This window comes from Neolamprologus multifasciatus, chromosome 9 (assembly GCF_963576455.1).
Source record: "Neolamprologus multifasciatus chromosome 9, fNeoMul1.2, whole genome shotgun sequence".
NCBI lineage: Eukaryota > Metazoa > Chordata > Actinopteri > Cichliformes > Cichlidae > Neolamprologus > Neolamprologus multifasciatus.
The window spans coordinates 13360813-13380963 of record NC_140447.1 but is presented as its reverse complement, the minus strand read 5'-3'; the positions used below and the strand labels follow the sequence as shown (position 1 = coordinate 13380963).

At 40.1% G+C, this 20151-nt stretch overlaps 1 protein-coding gene across 1 annotated transcript in view; it reads left to right on the top strand.

Annotated features, from left to right (window-relative positions):
• ofcc1 (orofacial cleft 1 candidate 1) overlaps nucleotides 1-20151 on the top strand; it is a 79841-nt gene that overhangs the window by 36163 nt on the left and 23527 nt on the right. Inside the window, 5 exon segments of the mRNA XM_085173612.1 lie at nucleotides 8269-8523; nucleotides 10568-10630; nucleotides 10632-10818; nucleotides 11203-11366; nucleotides 17612-17771. Of these exon segments, the coding sequence (XP_085029738.1) occupies nucleotides 8269-8523; nucleotides 10568-10630; nucleotides 10632-10818; nucleotides 11203-11366; nucleotides 17612-17771 (829 nt within the window).

Genomic DNA, 20151 nt, shown 5'->3' with positions numbered 1-20151 from the left:
TAGCTCACATTCGACCTGTGCAAACCTCATCACGTGTGATATTGATGAATTATTACTAATAATAATAATTACTATTAGCTGTTATCTGATAATATATACCCTCTTCCTATGTAGTGTACCACATACTTACATGATTATTATCAAATTGCTATAGTGTAGTATTATACCTCATCAATGTCACCCAACTGTTTTTTTCCTACTCTCGTTTTGAGGAGAGAAACCTGTTTTAATCAAAGTCATTCTCATATAGCAATTAGATCTAATTAGTCCAATTATCAAGATTCTAATTACACTGAAATATATCCCCTAAATCTCATATCAATTATAGTATGTGTGACTCGTCCTGATCGGGAAACATGAAGAGCGACAGTGAAGACAAAGCTGTGTTGAAGGTAGCAGAGAGCGTTTTCATTCTCTGGAGGACAACTGGCTGCAGAACTGTCCCCATCTGTCCCCAAAGCTTTTATTACAAAATGCTGTTTGGTCATCTGGGGATAAATGTCGCTTAACCTTTATCTAGTTGTTTCAAAATCTGAACTATTTTGCTGCTAATTATGATGCCATGATTAGTTACATGCTTGTTTGTCGTCTCAGATAAGTTGAATGAATAATAATAAATACAGTTTCTGTTATTGCTGCAGCTATTAAACACCACTGTTAAGTCTGGACTCATGTAAGGAAGAAGCCACTGCGGTGACAGTGAACTAGATTAAAGTTAGGTTGAACTTTTGGTAGCACAGTAGCTCATATGCTAATAAGTCTCAAACAGGTACACAAATACACACACACAAAATCAGGAGCAGACCTTGATTGTGTAGCACAGTATGTTGCTATAGTGGTGCAGTGTTATACTGTAGGTGCAATGGAAAACACACACACACACACACACAGACAAACGCACAGCCTGCTCTTGCTGTGGAGTCAGAGGGAACACACTGACCTAATTTCCCCCAGTTAACTCGCCTCGTTGGGGACCAACGTTCCTCTCCACCCGTTTCCCCCAACCGAGCCTATAGGAGCACTCCCTGATGTGTATCTCTGTGTCTCTATCATTCCGTGCCCTCCATCTGTTTGAGTATGTTTCCTCGCTCAAGTATAAGATTCCAAGTTAAGTGTTATTCTATTTTACGTGTTTATAACAAGGGTAACGTGCAACCCCGCAGTGCCGCACGCCTGGGAAAGACCAGCAACTGTCGTGGAGAAAAAGAAAGCCGAGCCTGAAGTTGTGTACAGAAAAAAAGGCAGAAAAACACCTGAAATAACACCCAGTTTCAGGCTGTCAATCCTCTGCAAACTGCAGCTACGAATCACAACTCTGTGCAAGGGTCAATAAATTCTGATGTAATACTGGTAGGATAAGTGGGTGGAGACATGGTGGTGCTAGTCACCCCTAACTCTCTAGCGCTTTCCAGGGCTCTTTCCTGTACTGAGAGGGCAGGGAAGTGTCTGCGCTTCTGCATGCCCAAGTACCTGCTTGCATGTGTGAAAGAGTGGCCCCTGGCTACCACGGCCCGAGTGCACATGTTAGGGTTTTTTTAGTGGCCAGACGTGCCCTGGGTCACTTTCAGATCTCACAGACACATACTCGCAAAATCAACATGCCGCTTCCTTTATGGAAATCAGAGCTGTCACATCCTTGACGGGCTAACACTGCAATATGATTGGTTAATTCACACTGATGGTGCGCATCAGTGGGCACATACTGCGGTCCCATTGGTGGTCTGGGTCAAATGAATGCGCTTCACACTGACACGTGGGAAAGAGGGGAGGTGTCAGATACTGAAAAGTGGCAGGAGCTATATGTAAGAATATATGAGTGATCGCATATGATTTGTGCATGAGGCCTTTGTGTGCACTTGAAAAAATAGAGCTAAGCCAGAGGTGGCACTTAACTTACGCTCTTCCTTTTTTCTTTTATATCTGTAATCACTAGCTCCCCAGCGTTATATAAACACATAACTCCTCCAGAAATTACAAGTTTTACATGCAGCTATGTAACAGCCAATGCACTGTAGCACAAACATGCACTAATGGACTGTGTCCCGTGCAAATAAATGTGAACTCTTAGGAAAATATTACTGACAGGCAGCTCTGATACTATAACTGACAAGCTCTCTGGATGCCGATGTAATCAGAAGTTGCAGTGGCCTACTGCAGCGTTTGTATATATATATGCATGATGTCATCTGCACACGTTTTAGCTATTATTATCAGCAGCGAACAAAGGTGGAGCAGGCCTGACAGGCATTTACCTTCTTCTTATATTTGCTTGGAGACAGTTACGGTTATAGTATCTATAAAAAAAACATGATCTTTGTTAATCCATATTTGTGTTGAGGCTGGATTCCTTTGAATGAAGCATTTGAATCAATAACAAAACATTACATCAGTGAACATAATTGGCCCCCATTAGTGGTAATGTATTGTAACAAAGCCTGGGATTGGGAAAAAAAAGTGGTTTGAGAGTTACAGACTCCTACTCCAAAAGGCATTTCAGGCCACGTCTTCAAGTCAAACATCATGTTTGCTTTTTGTCTTCAGCACTCACTTAATTGATCTCTGCGTCCCCGCACAGTTAGACTCTACAGCTCTTTATTATTTCCTTTCTTCCTCTCTCTCCCTCCTGTTAATTCCATCTTTATCTCACTTCTCTGCCTCTCATTTTCTCCATCTTTCCCTCTCCATCCTGTCTCTATCTCTCTGGTGACAATGTCCTGCAGTTATGAAGCAAGGTCAAAAAAGTGAAATCCATTTAAATACTGATGCAACTCTCTGGGGGGCCATACATACATTCTGCAGCACCCGTCCCTGTACACCTCACACAGATTGCTGAATGGATGGATGTGGAACATTTATTTGTTCTGCATTTATCGCTTATTGTGTTGCGCATCCGCTGGCACCCATATCTGTATTTTCTCAGCGCCCCCCAAAAATCTAGAGAGAGAGCAAGAAAACAACAACCTGTTCTTCATTGTTGAGCACCAGGGTGGTGGTAGTTGCACCATTTGTGTGTGTGTGTGTGTGTGTGTGTGTAGGACTCGCAAAGTCAGTATGTGTTTGTCCATCCCAGGTGCATCTGCATTTGAAATGTTTCCACCCTACTTTATGGTGCACCAAGGGACCTGCCATTTCCATTTTTTAATTCCCTCTCGTGCTAAGTCAGGCACTCCATAAAAACGCCACATGTTGCTCAGCAATGAAACAGCTACCTCATTTATGCATCTAAACTATTCCAATGTGTGCGAGGAGGCCAAAATGTTTTTGCAGGAGGAGTTTAGGCAATGCAAGAGTCAAGTTGCTAAATTATGGCTCATGATCTAAGACTAGTTCATCCACAAATATGAGATATGAGACGGTTACATGGTTTGACTTGTAGAGCCGTTTTTATACCTCTCGTCTATGAATGTACCATAGATATTTTTACTTTTTAAAATTCTGTTCTCCATAACTTCTGTTTAGTTGCAAGTAATTGGCTTGATTTTTAATTCTGATGTGTACAAGTTTTATTACATGGCAATTGACTCCAAATACCTGCCACTGTGCTCCAGTTTTGTCAATGAAGCTCATTTAGGGTATGTATATACTCTTTGGCAGATTTGCAAAATAAATAAATAAATAAATGTGCTTATAAAACCTCAACATGTTAAGGTAGTTTCACTTGGAAAAAATAAAGCAAAGAAAAGAAACAAATGAGAGGAGGGAGTACGAGAGAAAGAGTGAGCACAAAGTTATATCCGGTGCATTTTATTTTCATGTTTTCTGATTCTTTTTTTTCCTTGTATAAATAAAAGTTCTCACAAGATGATATAAAATGACTCAATTATCCAAAAGCCTTACAGGCACAGAGAGATGCTCTGTCCAAGTTGTTATTGTGCACACACACACATACACGTTTGAGGTGCTTTGGAAAATGATACCAGCTTAGAAACCAATAATTATCATTTAATACATCTTGTGGGAGCGTGTTTCTTTATGGTTTCCACTTTGTAAGCTTCGTGCATTATATTTGGCCCACCTGTGCAAAGCACTGCTTCAGTGCCAGAACTGCAATAAACATCTGTACTTCTGCATGAATAAAATTTAAAAATAAATATGTTTGTTCACATAATTGAAATGCATACACGTGAATTTTATTTACACAAACTTCTGAAACTTATTTGGCAGCTTTAGTTAGTAATTCTTTATTGTGATTTTTTTTGCACTCGCATTATAGATCTCCTACAGAACTAAAGAAACCACTTGCATGAGATGCAAAACAGCTTCAAAAACTTCAAGCTTTTCAGGATCACTTGCATTAGAGTCAAATATCAAAATAATTATTAGTATTCAAATATAACTGATAACATCCACTTCTTTGCAGGGACAAAATGCAAAAAAAAGTGTCAAATGAAAAGCAAGACATAAGAAGCTGGAGCAGTGATGGCTTTGGCAGCGATTCAATTGAAACAAGTAATAATCTGTTGGGGACCCGTTTTTGTGGAGTATCCAGCTGTGGGAGGCCAGGGAGTGCCTTGGTGTGTCTACTTTGTGTGTAACAGTGATTATGCAGGTGGCATGCCAGGCTAAATTAGTTAGTCTAAAGAAGCCAAAGCGCTCCCAACTACTTTTGGGTGCCAACAACTTGTAAAATGTAACAATGTTCTGACAAAATGATAGATATCTCATGCCCGGAGTGAGCAATGGCTGGTTAACATTACACAAGTATGAAACATTGAAACAAAAAGGCCATTTAGTTTAACATCTAAAGCAAAAGAGGATTTATTACTTTTATCATTCATTTTGTTTTTGCTTGGCTGACTGACTGACTAAAGTGATATAGGTGTTTAGTAGTCTCGCAGCTTTGGATGTGATGCCTGTGGTATGTTTTGATTCAGCTTTGTGGACTCTAGTAGCTTAGGTCTTCCCCTCTACATGCCCCATCATAACTATCTACACTGACAGCATGCTGATGCACACAATGCCAATCAAATTTGTGAAAGACCACTTAAAGCACAAGTTTTATTCTGGACGCTCTCACCACTTTTAAATACACAGTTATCCCCTCACTAATTGTTCTCTGAGTTACTTGCTCTCTCTTTTCTTGGCTGATAGACAGCGTTCTTTGTTTTATTCCAGTTAAACGCTTTTTGCCACTACCTGTGTCTGCAACCGTCATTAGCCAGCAATGCCTCTAAGCTCTCGATGTTTCAAATGGGTACTGCAAACGCAGGTGACAAGGCTGACATGATGACCTATAAGTTTCTTTCAGATTACCAAAAACCTTTCACCACGTTCCAAGCCCTAGCAACGCCTTAGACCTGATTGTGTAACGCACGTAGGACAGATGACAGATACTCTCCTAATTCAAAACAAATTCATTATCAACGTTCCTCAAAAATGAAATATAAACAAAGATGTGGTATCTTGAGTCCTATCTCTTGACAGAGATAATCACACTTCCATAATCACCACAACACTTATGCATCTGGGCCACTAAGAAAACAATTACATTATCTGTCAATCTCTTAAGTCTATTTTCACAGTGGGGTTTTTTTTTTTTTGCTTTTTGCTTTCTCTGTTTCCCCAACAGCAAACCGTTCATCGACTAGGTGGGAAAAGAAGTGTGGGAATTTAAAAACAATGCCGGTGGCCTAAATAAGAAAGTGACAGAAAATATCTTAATCCTCCGAATAAAGGGATAAGTCCAAGACTTTAAGTGGTCTGACACTGGAGGGTTTAAGCCATCGGGGCTACGCAGAGGGAATCTGTGGGTTACCTTTACTCCCTACAGCCCTGGAGCCTTCACACCATAAGTGTGCTATTTTAAATGGAACACCCCACTGTACTCCCTCCCCCATCCACCCTTCCATCTCGTATTACCCGTGCCGTCTTCAAGGTATAATGCATGTCACTACTTGCTTTTCGCTTTGTGCTATTTTTAAGAGCGTAGCGTCTGTTTGTTGTCATAGCGTACAACATTAAGGGACACCAGCCTGGGAAAACCAGTCCAGGAGAAGCTTCTGACAGAAACACGCTAGTTAAATCTGATTTACAGGCCTTGGCACACTCAGGAAAGGTTTGGAGTGGATGATGAGTCCTTTTGCAATATGCTTTGATGACACGGGTATGAAGAACAAACATATCAAAACTAAAATAATGAGCAAACAGCTTCTGGCCCAGATTTCACAAAAGCATTAAAACTACAATTAAAATATAGTATTATGTCCCATGCATGCCTGTTGAAATGGTTGGTTTCATCACTTGGCCACTGTGCCACATACTATCAGCCATTCAGAGGACAGGCTGTGATATTGAAATGAAACATCCTTCATCCCTGCGAGATGAAAATCCCACACGTCCGCCCGCTGCCTTCCCCTATTTTTCTGTATTATACTTTTGTAATTGGAGGTGCCATAATGAAATCAATTCAGTCAGGATAACAGATTTCACATCATGTTACCGGTTTCCTTTAGAAGGGGCCGCTACGTGAAGACATCTAAAAATATTCCTCTTTCATGCATCATCAATATCTTCATTACATGAAAGATGGACGTCAGATTGTGTTTGCTGTTTCTGCGCGATGCCAGTTGACAGGGTAGCATCTCGCCTGTGTCTGCGCCACACTGCGTTTACAGGGATTCGGAGAGCATTTTTTGTATAACACAGTGAAGTTGGAAGTGCTTTTGTGGAGAAGCATGAGATGCATTTGCTAAGACATCATCTTTCTCTCTGCATTTTAACTCCAAATCTTGTATAAAAGCACTGAATTGGATCTTTTTGAGTGGTAGTAAACAAAGACTTTGGCTGAATAAATATATATATTTACTCTGTGTGCATGAGCAACCAGTGGTTTCACACAGGAAACACGCAGTTTATTCGCAGTGGAGTATGCTTCAGTTTAAGATCTCAAACAGAGAGAGTGATAACAGACTTTCATGACACATTTAGCCCAACAGGATAAACGTTATTTCAGCGAAGCTTGAACATTTATCAGCCCAAACTCTTGACTGAGCACCTTTTTTTTTTTTTCAATGAATTCCAACTTTTCCCACATGTACAGCAAAATATACCACTGCTCTAAATAGCATCCACTGAGGAAACTTGATTCAACTTTAGATAATTTCACACTTCACACCTCACAGCGACGGCCAAAATTACCTCTGGCTTCGAACAAAACTATGTGAGGCTCCATATTTTCGTATTAGTAGAAGCAGGGAACACAATGCACTTGTACATTTTGATGCAAGTCTAGCCCACATTTGGTAATGGGGGTGAGAGAGCAATACAATTGATTCGGTTTTTCGTCTTTAGGCAATGTACCATTTTCCCTAGATACACACTACAAAGTGAATTTCAACTGTGCTCTGGGACACAGTGGTGAGACATGGGGATGTCCACAGGCATAGGCCTTAAGTCACATTGTGTGATCCTCGCCATAGCTCTACTGTAAACACCTACTTTCAGTCTTGTTCTAATTACTATCAGGCGAATGCTAGGAGTCATCCCTATCACTGCTTGTTGACATGTGCAAACTATATTGAATAAAAGTCAACGAATGTTGTAAATGCACACCTAATTTACCTATACACAAATGTGAAATGTCAGGTTTTTATGTTAGGGTATTTCCTTTCCTTTCCTTTCCTTTCCTTTCCTTTCCTTTGCTCCTGCCTCCACTGCTCCATCTGTGCACTCCTTATGAAAGGGAATAGTTGAGCAGGCCTGACAAAGGGCGGCACATAGGAGGCAGAGGTGCTGAGGGAAGCTGAGCACCGCTGAAAGGGATTCCTATCTGTTTGCGTGTCTTTGGTGTGTTAGTGAGGGGGGAAAAAAGAGAGAGCACTTGTGTATATGTTGGCAATTGTATGCGTGTGTGTGCCAGTTTGAATACTACATTTCCCTACCTTTAATGTTTACTGCATGGCTGTCATGATGGAAATAAGCTTCTGAATAGTATGCAACAGAAAGAGGAGGAAGGATTTGCATCGTTATTCAAAGTGATTGTCATAACCTCCAAATCGACTGAACAAAGTCAACACCTTTGTTCTGTTTCAGTAATTGTGCTTTATGTGGTCACCTGTGCATGAACGTTCTTATCCAGCCTGAAAGTGTGATGTAAAATTAATGAGAAAAAAAAGACATTACAATGCTTTTATTGGAGGAAATCGGAGTAATGAACTCACATAATCACATACTTGAGTAATAGTATCAGTGTCTAAAAGAAAAAGAAATGGTGAAGAGAACTTCAGATAGTCATGTACAGTGTGTATGATCCTCCTCTTATGAAAACAGATCACAACTGACTGGACCTGGCTCATGTCCTCCGTGTCTGTCTGACCGAGCGCGTCTGGCTCTCTCCATGCTGCCATCTGAGCTGGGCCTGCCGTTGCTGCGGCAACAACAACAACTGCATAGTAGCTGGCATGGCTCCGTTCAGCAGCTCGGCCTCATTATACTGCTGCTGGCTTTGATGTGGTTTCTGAGGCTCTACCTGCATTACTGCAGCCAGTGGCTCTACCTCCAGGCCATAGCAGTTCCTGTCAACAAGTGAGTTTGCTTCCTTTGATATTGCCCTGCACACACACACATGCATGGAAGAGGATCGCATGAATACACACACAGACGCGCAAAACTTTTCAAGCGCACACATTGCTGCTGACATAAATCCATTAATAAAAACGGAGGACTGACACATACCAGATAATAGTAGCATATTACCATACTGTAAATTTATTAGCATGGCCACACATAACATGACCTGTATGTAGGCTCACACACATGCGGTGTACAGTTATGGGAAAATACGATGTGGAGAGGACAACAAGCTGAGAGGATGAGGATGTGCTGTGTGTGTCTTGGTGTGTGTGTTGGCAAATGCAGGCTTGATACACCCAGATCATCTGTTTGGAATCCCCCCATTAACATTTTAACAAGACTTTCTCAATATTAAACAAACCATTGCTGGGGGAGTTTGCTCACCACACAGCTTTAAGTCCCAAAAGGCTACATTATTTGGAAGGAATTTATTGTTATTATTTGGTACGCAGCATTGATAATAAACAGCAATAAGATGCCACAGAACTGTTAAATCACATTGGAATAGCATATGGTGCTGATTTAATTCATCACAGTAAAAGGGCTGGCTGCAAACATGCATACAACCAGGTTTTTATTACAATAACTCAGGGGCGCAAACATCATGGAAAGTGATGGAGGAGAGCGCAGGAAGAAAAAAAAATGTGCCTGAGTGGAAAAAAAAAAAAGGAAAAAGAATGGACTGAGGGGGCGGATAGAAAACAAAAATGTGAAAACAGAGGGGGTCAACGCTGGATGACAACTTCCACATGTCCAAATCTGCTGCTCTCCCTCCAAGCATTTCTCTCTCCATGCAATGGTCAGAGCTGGTGGTGCCCATTGAGAGGGAGGGAGAGAGAGACTAAGTGACAGTCAGAGCGGTTAGCATGATGACAGGCATACCTCGCTTCACCCTTATATCTCACACTCGTTCCTTTTTCTTCCTTTCTACGTCTGTGTCTGTTTGTTTTTGCATTCTCCCTTCCCATAATCCATCCCGGGACATCATCGGACTGCAAAGAGTCCCCAGGAGCAAAAGTCCCTGGCCTTCGGTGCTTCTACAGTCATCTATGAGTGCTTCATTTCTTCTCTTCTTTTCTTTTACTCACTCAAGTTACAAAGCAGTAATACACTGGTCTAAGGTACTAAACATCTTGTGTTCAGAATATCCTGAATTATAAGTAAACATATACTGTAGGCATAAGCAGTATAATATTTTTGTGCTTATTAAATATGTTTTTCAATGTAATCTGTTAAATACAAGAGCGATCAGAAGTAGAGTGTAGCATAAATCACATACTTCAAGGACAGAAAAAGTATGTCAAAGTTGTACTTAACTAAATGTACTTTAATTATAGCACAAAATGTCTCTTATTTTGTGGCAAAATAATAGGAAGCATTTGAGAGAGATCTTAAGATTTTTACTTATAATCTTGTCTGGAAATGTAAAAAATAACATGTCTTTACCGGTCATCCAGAGAGGTAATCTCTGTTCTCTGAAATGACTTTTTGGGGCTTGAATCTCTTGAGAGATTTGCTTCAGATGAAACACCAATGGACCTCTACTGTCAGATTAATGGACAGAATCTGAGAGATGCTTGACTCTTGGAGCAAATCAGATGGAAATTAATGAGAGAAAACTGGACCCCTCCTCTCCCACCACTGGCTCTACCTCCTCCTGACTGATGGGAAGATTAAGGAACTCATGAGGCTTGCTGTAAATGGGGAGTTTAACGTACAACAGGAGGTTTGGATAAGCTCTGCCATGTATAAGGCAAAGGTGGTAATACTCTTACTTTCAGTGTCCTTTGCATCTTTAGTGTCTTTTATGATAGTAATAGGTATAAAGGTTTACTTAACAACAGTCAGTCATAATGCCATCAAAGTCATTTGAGTGAATTAGCCACAAATACTATAACACAGTATATGGAGTTGCTGGAAACAGCTGCCCTTGAGCTGTAAAGAATCACAAACACAAATATGGTACACATATATTGACTCTTTCCTCTCATACCAGATTCCACTTCCACGCATACACGGTGGACCTCGTGTACCAGAGTTCTTTACTCCACACCCGGAGGGCTGGCAATGGTGGTGGTGGGTCCCCTGACCTTGAACGCAATAACGTTCCTGCTGGTTCTGATCAGATGGGGCTGTCAACAGATATTTGGCTCACTCCCTTCCTTCACGTCAAAGTTTATCATGGCTCAGGGAGTGTGGACAGTCCTCGACCCCCTGGCAGTCTTTGCAGTGGACGCCATCCTCGGGGTAAGTCACTTAAAAATAACTTGGACACTTGTGCACTTTAAATAGGAGTTCACTTTATCTTGGCAAAGTGACTTTAGATTACAAAAAAAAAAGAGTGCAGAGAGGGTGAGAAGCAAAATGTGCAAGGTTGGATGGGTGTCTTTTTTGGCAGCGGGTTAGATGTGTAAGGTGACTGAAATGGATTGGACATTTCTTGCTGCAGTTTAATGTAGGCAGCAACTTAAACATAAAAAGGGAGAGAAAACGTTGTTATATTTTGACTTTTGAAATATGTGAAAGAAAATCCGTGAACTGTCTTGTGATCTTCATTTAGAAAAAGAGATTTTCTGCGTCCACAGTTATAGGAAACTACTTATTATTTATTTTTAATCCTTGTCTCCTTAGCGCCTCTCCTACAGCCCTGACACACCAGTGGGGGATGCTGCCAAGCTTTATTGGCACTTCTATCAAGCTGACAAATCAGGTGCAGCGGGGGTGATCATCACTCTCTTCCTCTATGCTGTCGTTTTTCTCTTTTCCATCACCATCCTCTCCATGTACCTGCTCAGGTGAGATACACAGTTAGAATACCAAATATAGCAAGAAAACAATTACATTATCTTAAACACAAAATGTTTTGAAGCAACTAGCATTAACATTAAAATAAATCTCAAATGTAAATATTTTCTTCTTATTTTAGAGATAACATGAATGTATTTTTGAATGTTAATTTGTTTCTGTTTTAGGTATGCTCCTAGTATATAATATGTACAATAAACTTATTTAATACTTGCTGGCTTGGTTTAAGTCAACCATCTACAAGAACTTTGTATATCACTTGTTATATCACTTGTTAATGCCACTTGTATCTGTGGCATTAAATACAAAGTATCTTTATGAGACACCCACAAATAAGTCTGCCTTAAATTCTGTTTCAGGGGCCACATGTAGGTCAATCTGATCTCAAGTGAGCTGGGACAATAAAACCACTGCAGTAAAACCTATAACACCCCCACAACCCACAGCACACAAATGCACAACCAGCCCTTAATCGTCCAAACCTTACCTCCTCCCCATTTAGTAAAAAAGAACAATGACATTCTGAAATTGGTTTCTTTGGGTCTCAGTCACACCGGCCTAGAGACAGGTCGGTGATCTCCTGACAACCTCTATTTTCGAGGGAAACATTGTTAACAAGTGGTTAAGAAGTGGTCGCTAAAGTTTCTGCATTAAAAATCTCTTTATGATTGCTTTGGTTGCTAGTAATCACACGGCTAAAATACAGCTAGCATCTAGCTGTGGCCACCTATAGTTGGAAGTCAGCTACCTGCCTACAAACACTGGCCAAGTGGTCCTCGAGGAGTAGTGAAACTTGATTGCAACTTGCAAACTGCAGGTGGAAACAGCAATCTGCTAGCAACAAAACAATCATAAAGATGTTTCTTGTGTAGGACTGTATACCTCTTCTTGAACAGCAACTTCCAGCAACCACTTGCTAACCGGAAATACACATTTTTCTTTAAGGACTAGAGGTTGACAGGGGTTGCTGGCTGGTCTCCAGGCCTGTGAGGCTCATTACATGTGCATTACACATCAAAGCAGCTGTGTAAAGGGACAAAACCCTCACATACAAAATGCTTTTGCACTAAAGAAAAATTCATGAGTCTTGAGATCTAGAAATATATTTAACTTTCTATACATTGGCAGGCATCACCACGTTGATGTGTTTTTAAATTATTGATGAATTCTCTACTATCAGGCCATCCAGTGGGCCGTATTGAAACCTGTTGTGGGCAAGTTTGGTATATAGGAGCACTCCTGTAGACTGCTACAGGCTCTGAACAGGAAGATATTTTCTTAAATGCACCGACACTCACCAACCTGCTATCCGGTCGTTAAGTCTGATGTCACTAACCGTGTCTGGGCCTAAACTCTGCTGCAGGTCCAAACGATCACGATGGCATTACTGAGAGTTGAAAAACTGTCTAAAGTCTTTCATCTTTAATAAAATGATCAGCGTTCTGCTCTACCAGGTGTAACAATTGAGTTTAACATCCAGGCATCCATGAAAATGGAATTTATGACATTTAACGGAGTTAGAAGTTAGCAGGAAGTTAGCTCGCTAGCTTCTATCTAAATACAATATAGCATGTCCTGACTGCGGGGTTTTGGAAACAAATTAAAATGTACAGCTCTGTTATCACTTCCAACATAAATGAAGACAGAAAACGAAACAGCAGTGACGTTTGTAGGGTTACTGAAGTTTGGCTAGCTGGTATATAATGATGTGCTACGTAACCGCTAGCGACACAGCTATGCTAGCATAATATAAACAAGCTAACTTTTTTTCCACTCGATAAAAGTTAACGTGAGTGTTCTCAGTGGTCAGGAACAAATGTAATCGCATGGCAGGATGCTGTAAAAGGACCAAACTTCAGCCAGGAGAACAACTGAGATAATCCATCCACAATACGAGGTTAGTCATTCATATACTACTGCATGGGCTGGGCTGTAGTTACATCCTAAGGTTTTAAAAACTGAGCTTTAATAAATGATTAGCGGTAATAAAAGCCCAGGGAGTTCAACAGTGATCACTGACTGTTTTAGGAGCTTTTTGAAATTAAATAGAAGAAAATACAAAACATTAAACATGTTAACAACACAAAAGCCATATTAAACGCAGACTACTTTAGGCCCGGAAGTAGGATTCGTCACGTTATCACTTAACGACCGGATAGTATTGCACCAGTTAATAATAATACAGTATATCTAAATGTTACCATCCTGCTTGTTCCACCCTTCATCAAGTATTTATTCGCCTTTTCTGTCCACAAAAAAAAAAAACTGTAAACAAAAAAAAATCAAAAATATAAACAAATGTTGATGTAATTTATTTTGAATTTATAGATGCAGGGAATTGCTGATGGAGTTATGCATCAAAGGCTCACATACACAAGCATACACAAACTTATTAAACACAGAATCAGGAATATACACACGCACCACACAGCTAGATTGCCTGAACATACCATTCGCTGCAATTCACTGGAAAATGGAAATCATTTCTAATTCAAAAGTTAGATGTGTTTTGATATAGCGTGAATATGGAACCCCCTTACTTTATCCGATTAGGCTGGGTGTTTTGCATGGTTGGGATCACCGCAGGTTTCATACATATTGAAAAGGACGGCGTGCGGATGGTGATGAACACACATACTCTATCTTAATGCACTGTGTGTTCCACTCATGTCTTGCAGATTGAGGTCAGCCATGTTGAAACATTTGGTTGCAAGCCTGCATTGTGATATGGCAACTCGGATGGCTTTTTCGTGTCATCTATAGACCTTTTGCTGATTAGTTCGAAAGCCCAGGCAAAACAAACACTGCTCTTTCTCAAACATTCAAAGGCATTTGATTTGACAGACTTTTTGCAATATAGGACTCACTTTAAAGGCAGGCAGGTGATAAATTACTGAATAGTGTAACTCAGTATTCATCCAAGGTGTGTTCTCTCACTCTAACATACGACCAAATTCCATTAATAGCTTAAAATGTAAGAAAACGCCTATTGAATTAATCAGTTTGAGATTGGCAGCCAAGGAGATGGTGCCATCTAATTTCAGTGAGCGAGACGCTTATCGGGATCAGACTAAATGGACAATATTAAAACAGCAGCCAGGAATAATGACTTCTGCCACTCAGCAGCCACACGGGTTTGTATTGAATGTAGGCCACGAGGCTGAAGCAAGGCTGATAATTTTATGGGTTACAATTTCCTATTGGCTACAAGGAAGGGGCTCTGACACAGACCATGACCTATTTCTAAAAAATATGCTCCAGGCCGTATGTATAGATAGAATGGACTGTTATCCTTTTTTCTTAATTACATTTAGGAAGCTTTTATTCACTGCCTGCAAAAATACACGTAAAATACCTCTGTATTCTTTGACCCTTTATGGAAACCAAAATGAGCAGCTATAAAAGTAGTAGTGTAGTGATAGTTCCATCAACATTTTTGCAAGATTGTAGGACGAAAAAAAACTTTGTTTGTTTCAGTTACTGCAAGTGTCTACTTCATCGGTTTCTTTATCAGTTTTCATTCTTCTTTAGAAGAAGTTTGCAAGTTTGTTTTTGATGGAACAAGATAAGAAGGTATCTTTGTTTGCACTGAATCCTTCTGTTCCATTAAATTTAGTTTGATAGGATCCTTTAAAATCACACATTCTGTAAATTGAGAAATACCATTTAAGCTACTTTTGACTGCTCCTTTTTTCACTAAGGGTTTCCACAGTGGGTATCTCTGCATGTTTGATTGAGCAGTTTTCACACTGAATGCCTTTCTTGATGCAACCCCAAAGTGTTTTGTGTCACCTCCCATCTTTTGCTCGCTAGGCAAATGTGTAAACCACTACACTACGGAGCAACCAAAGTGAGAAAAACCTTTGGGTGAGATAATACTAACGTATACGTTAGAAAGACAAATCATTTGTGTTTTATTCTCTGATCCTTTCATCTATTGACATCAACCCGTGAACCTTGTGCTTAAACAAAAACCTGCCATGAGCCTTGTCATCCAGATCACAACCTACATGGTAAAGAATTACATACTTAAATTCAGGCCTTTTCCACACCAAAGAAATTAGCCCGTTTTGAAGCTCGGAGATGCAAAGATGGTGAATTCCTCCAAGAGAGAAACCGCATAAATGAATGAGAAGCACAATTCAAGTGTAGGATTAAAATGAATGCATGCTATTCCTGTGTCTGAGGTCAAGATTCTACAAACATCCCACTCCCAAGAGCAATGGGGAATGATGCTGAGTTCAAAGCTCCGTACCAGCTTCTTGTGTAAATCCTTGCCTCCTTGATGTTGGTTTTATTTGAGAGTTGATTACCCTCTGACAGGCTAGAATCTCTGTGGAAGGGCACAAGGTCTGTTGGTTTTGATGGTCAGCCAAGACATTTGTTTACAGACATGGTGTTTCTTTTTAGGGGTTGGCTGCATGTGGCAAACGAAAAATAGCATTTTGGTGATGCGTACTCATGTGGAGGTATGAATCAATATGCCTTCTGCTGGGCAGAAAATTTTCTTGTGACTCAAGCCGGGCTCTCCAGATGCATCTGCAACCAGCACGTCCACTGTATCTGCCATCTTTGAAGCACAGCATTAACACTGAAGAACATCCCAGGATCCGACTCCCACACATTAATATTTGTGCAACCACGCAGACACCCAGCCAAACTCAGACATTTCTACACTCAGCTTGTGTCCACAAAATGCTTCCCACTCACAGGCCAATTTGTTTGATTCCTTTTGCTGTTTCAATTGATGTATTAGACTTTTATAGAGCATCCAACCCAGCTGTCAGAATAAAAAGTTGGCCCTGTGCATTTCTGCCAGCTGCAGATCCACACAACGTCTGTATTCTGGAACCAAAAATAGGTTTCATATGAACCTTTCTAGGTATGTGTGAATAAAGGTGATGTTTCAAATGCTCTTGGAACTTTTGAGGGTATATACTGCAGTAACCTATGAAATAACAAACATATATATTTAATTATGCACCGCATTTTACATGGTTCTGCAACAGTGGAAACATTTTTTTGTTCACCATCCTCCAGCCTCCATTTCTCATAGGTGCACTTGTTTACAACCAGCGACCATGATTTAATGAACGCAATTAATATTCTTAATAACAAACTAAGAAAAAAAAAAGATTGGTTCTTGGTGGCAATGAAACAAGCAACATGTTCTCATACGTCAGTGGTAAAGCAGGTTAATTGCCAGTGACTCCTAAATTGATATACGTGTTTGTAGAAATAACATAAATGAGTATTTTCACTCATTAGTTAGTTGCGTTTGTGTTATAATGCTTCAGTAAAGTCTGATGATTTAAGGCGTAAATCTGAGTAAAAAGTCTTTGTTGCTTTTGCAGCTTTGCCAGTAAAGGTTTCTAGGCTGCATCGGTCAGGTTCTTGTATTTCTCTGTGTGTTTAGTCTCATAATGGCAATTTAAAGTGTAATTCTTAAACACAGCAATGTGCTCGACAAAAACTAAGGACATAGCTTTACTGACTTCAGTAAATAAATACTTAGAAGTCCGTGGCCTGTCAAAAACTCCACATTCATTCTGCATCAGTCATTCTTTTTTTTTTTTTGCCGTGATCTGACATTTCTCATCACTGTCTGCTCCAGTGCATTTACAGTGAAGCTATATCCCCTTGCAGACATGTATGTACATACATAGAGAAATCCTCTTCAAAATATTTCCAATAAAAAAGAGTGTTTAATGGGTGAAATAGGAAAAACAACGTGATGCATGTATTTACATTTGAATCCGATTGACCAAACATGGGCTGGTCAGGGACAACCAAAGGGCCAGATGTGGCTTTACAATGGCTAGGTCTGTGGTGGGCAGTACAGTTACCGCTGTATACTTTATCGGTCATCATTCATCCCCTGTCATTGGGAAGTTCCCATTCCCTTCTGTGTTTCTTTAATATCTGCTGTATTTGCAGGCTAAGTACCCTCATATAGCAAGTCGCCATTTTTTTAAATCTCGTGCCACTGTCGGGCATATTCTCATGTGCTCAAAGAGCTTCTTATCAGTCTTGAGTTGCCACCAGCAATTAAAAAATTATAACGCTAAAATGTAGATATGAAGCCATATTTTTTGTATCAGGAATGCAGTGCAGTATTTTATTACAAAAGGCTGTGTTTAGTCAAAAACGTTCTCTAAGATCTCCAGTCAGTCTGTTTTTGTTGCTCCGTCTTAATTTCTGAATCTTTTCTATTTTCTCACCACACACCTTCCAGACTCCACAATGATGGTCGCATGCTGGATGTCTTTCAGCGACTCACCGCCAAGGAGGGGGTATACTTCCTGCCTCAAGACCTTGAGCTGTCCAATCAGGAACTGAGCTACATTGTCAAGAAAGCAGAGCAGTGGAGAGGGTTCAATGGAGAGAGGCGCAAGGTAAATACATTATTGCTCTCCTTTGCTGTCTCTAAATAAATTGCATTGTAATTAAACCAATAGTGACCTGTTGGGCTAATGATACTAGTCTTTTCAATTAACCTGGTCAAAGGGGAGGAATTAACTGTGTTTGTAACCAATAAGGTCTTCTGCCGTGGTGCAGGTGCTCAATGAAAGTGCTGAGCTGGGTGAGACCAGTGAGGCACTAACAGAAGCATTTAAAGGCAGCCAAGATAACACAGGGTTAGCATTCACTGGTCACTTTAAAGGAGATATTACATCCGAGAGGATGTATAGAATAGGTTCATTTTATATCATTAAATTTTCTTTAGTTACATTTGAGAAAGCTGAGAATTCATCTCAGAGGTCTTTAGCTCCGTTCTAATTAGTACAAGATAATTACCAAAACAGAAACTCAGCTAACAGGCAGCCTGATTAGTCTGTGGAAACCAATTTTCGAAGATATTTCATTAAAGAGAGACTGCTCAATCAACACACACAGTGGAATGGGTGTGTGAGACATAGTGGGCATTCCCTTATTGCGGACATTTCGAATTCATCTAAGGCAGCTGAAATAAATGCTCGTCCCCATGAAATTACTATCACGAGGGAGAGGATGACGCATGTGGCCCAGCTCCGTGTAGGTCGATGATGGTGGCACAGGAGAGGGCAGTGTATTAGCACAAAGCCTAGCCCTGATGTAAAATCTTTGCATAGTGATTGAAAATGTGACTTGTTGAGATAAGGGAAATAGAATGCAGCGATCAAACTGCAGCCCCCTTTAATTTATTCTGTAGGGTATTTTAGTAGCACACTGCTCGCTACATGTTCTCCATGTTCATTAACTCCCTTGCTCTTTTCTCAAATAAGTATGTGAGGCAACGGGATGAGAAGCTGCAGTGGACTGTGGTGAAAGATGGTCTGCGTATTAGGAAGTGATGCATTATTTTGTCTAATTGTAGAACTAAAACGACATGGGCCAAACCAAAATGTAGTTTTTGAGGGTCGTAGCAGTTAATATCTGAACGACTACACATCAAAGTCGCGTCAAATCGTGTCCTAACAAAGTTTACACTACAAGCAGGACTGCATTCATTATGTTGCGTTCACAGCGCTGTGGAAAAGCGAATTTTATTTCAATGAAAAAGGCAACATGGAGCTGCTATCTCATACCTGACACTTGTCGCCGTGTGACAGGTGTGACATGTGATAAAGCAAAGTTAAACATTCCTGAATTTCTTCAGGGCAGTAATAACAGGGTGAAGCAGCAACCGACAGAGCCCCACAGGCAGAGACGGAACAAAACTTCAGCGGTGAACGATGCAACAAAGTGAGCTTGTTGCCGGTTGTGTCAATATGGCATTAGAACTTGTGTCTCCCTCTCAATGATGCAATGTTTTGTTGGGGTTTTTTTTAATCTGTATTTACACTTTATTTTGTAACAAAAGACAGGACGTGCAACAGGAAGCAGGAGACATGAAGACAAAACAGTATGCAAAATCTTGTTTTCCTAAACAAAGTATTTAACTATGTCGATTGTGACGTGCCAGACACAGGGGAATGGATACCTTTGAAAAGCTGGATTCTTCTTGATAGAAAATTGTACAAAAACTCAGCTACAAAAGTGAGAGAAACAGAGGAATACATTTTGCATCAGCAGGACCTAAAAAATACACTTTTTAAACGGATTTACACTACATTGCTAAACTAGATAGTATAATTGTAATCGTGTAAATGCTATTCTTTTTCTAAAGTCTTTTTTTTTGTTGTTGTTTATTGGTCTTCATGCCTTAATGAAATGCAACCCCTGTTCTGAGAGGTGACTACACCGCCATTAATGGGATGGTGATGGACCTGTTTATTGGAAGAAAATTGAGCCTTCCGTTGTTTGGAGACTTTAAAAGAAATTACATCCCCAAAGTTTGTGATTAAGAAAATGCCTCATTTAGCAGCTGATGGCCTCTTGCTGTGGTGCACTGCTAAATCATCTTTGCATTACTGCATATCCCCCTCCATGGTAACAATTACAGCATACTTCATATTATACCTAATTTGATGTTATTAAACTGATAAAATGCTAACACGTTAACACGTTCTCTGGTATGATGAAAATTTAGGGTTATTGCATTTTAACATTTTTACATTATTCAAGCAGACCATTTTTCATCAAAATAAGATGGGCCTTACCATTATTTCATAATTATTGTAACAGTTTCTCCTATGAAAAGGGTCACTTTCCTAACTCAGCAAAGACATATCCCTATTAGACTAATTTGACTACATGCAAATTTTTGTCATTTTTCCCTCATTAACTATTTATCATAGACAGGGAAAAAATATATTCATGAAAGCGAGCAAAGGAGCAGCCCAAAAGAGCTGA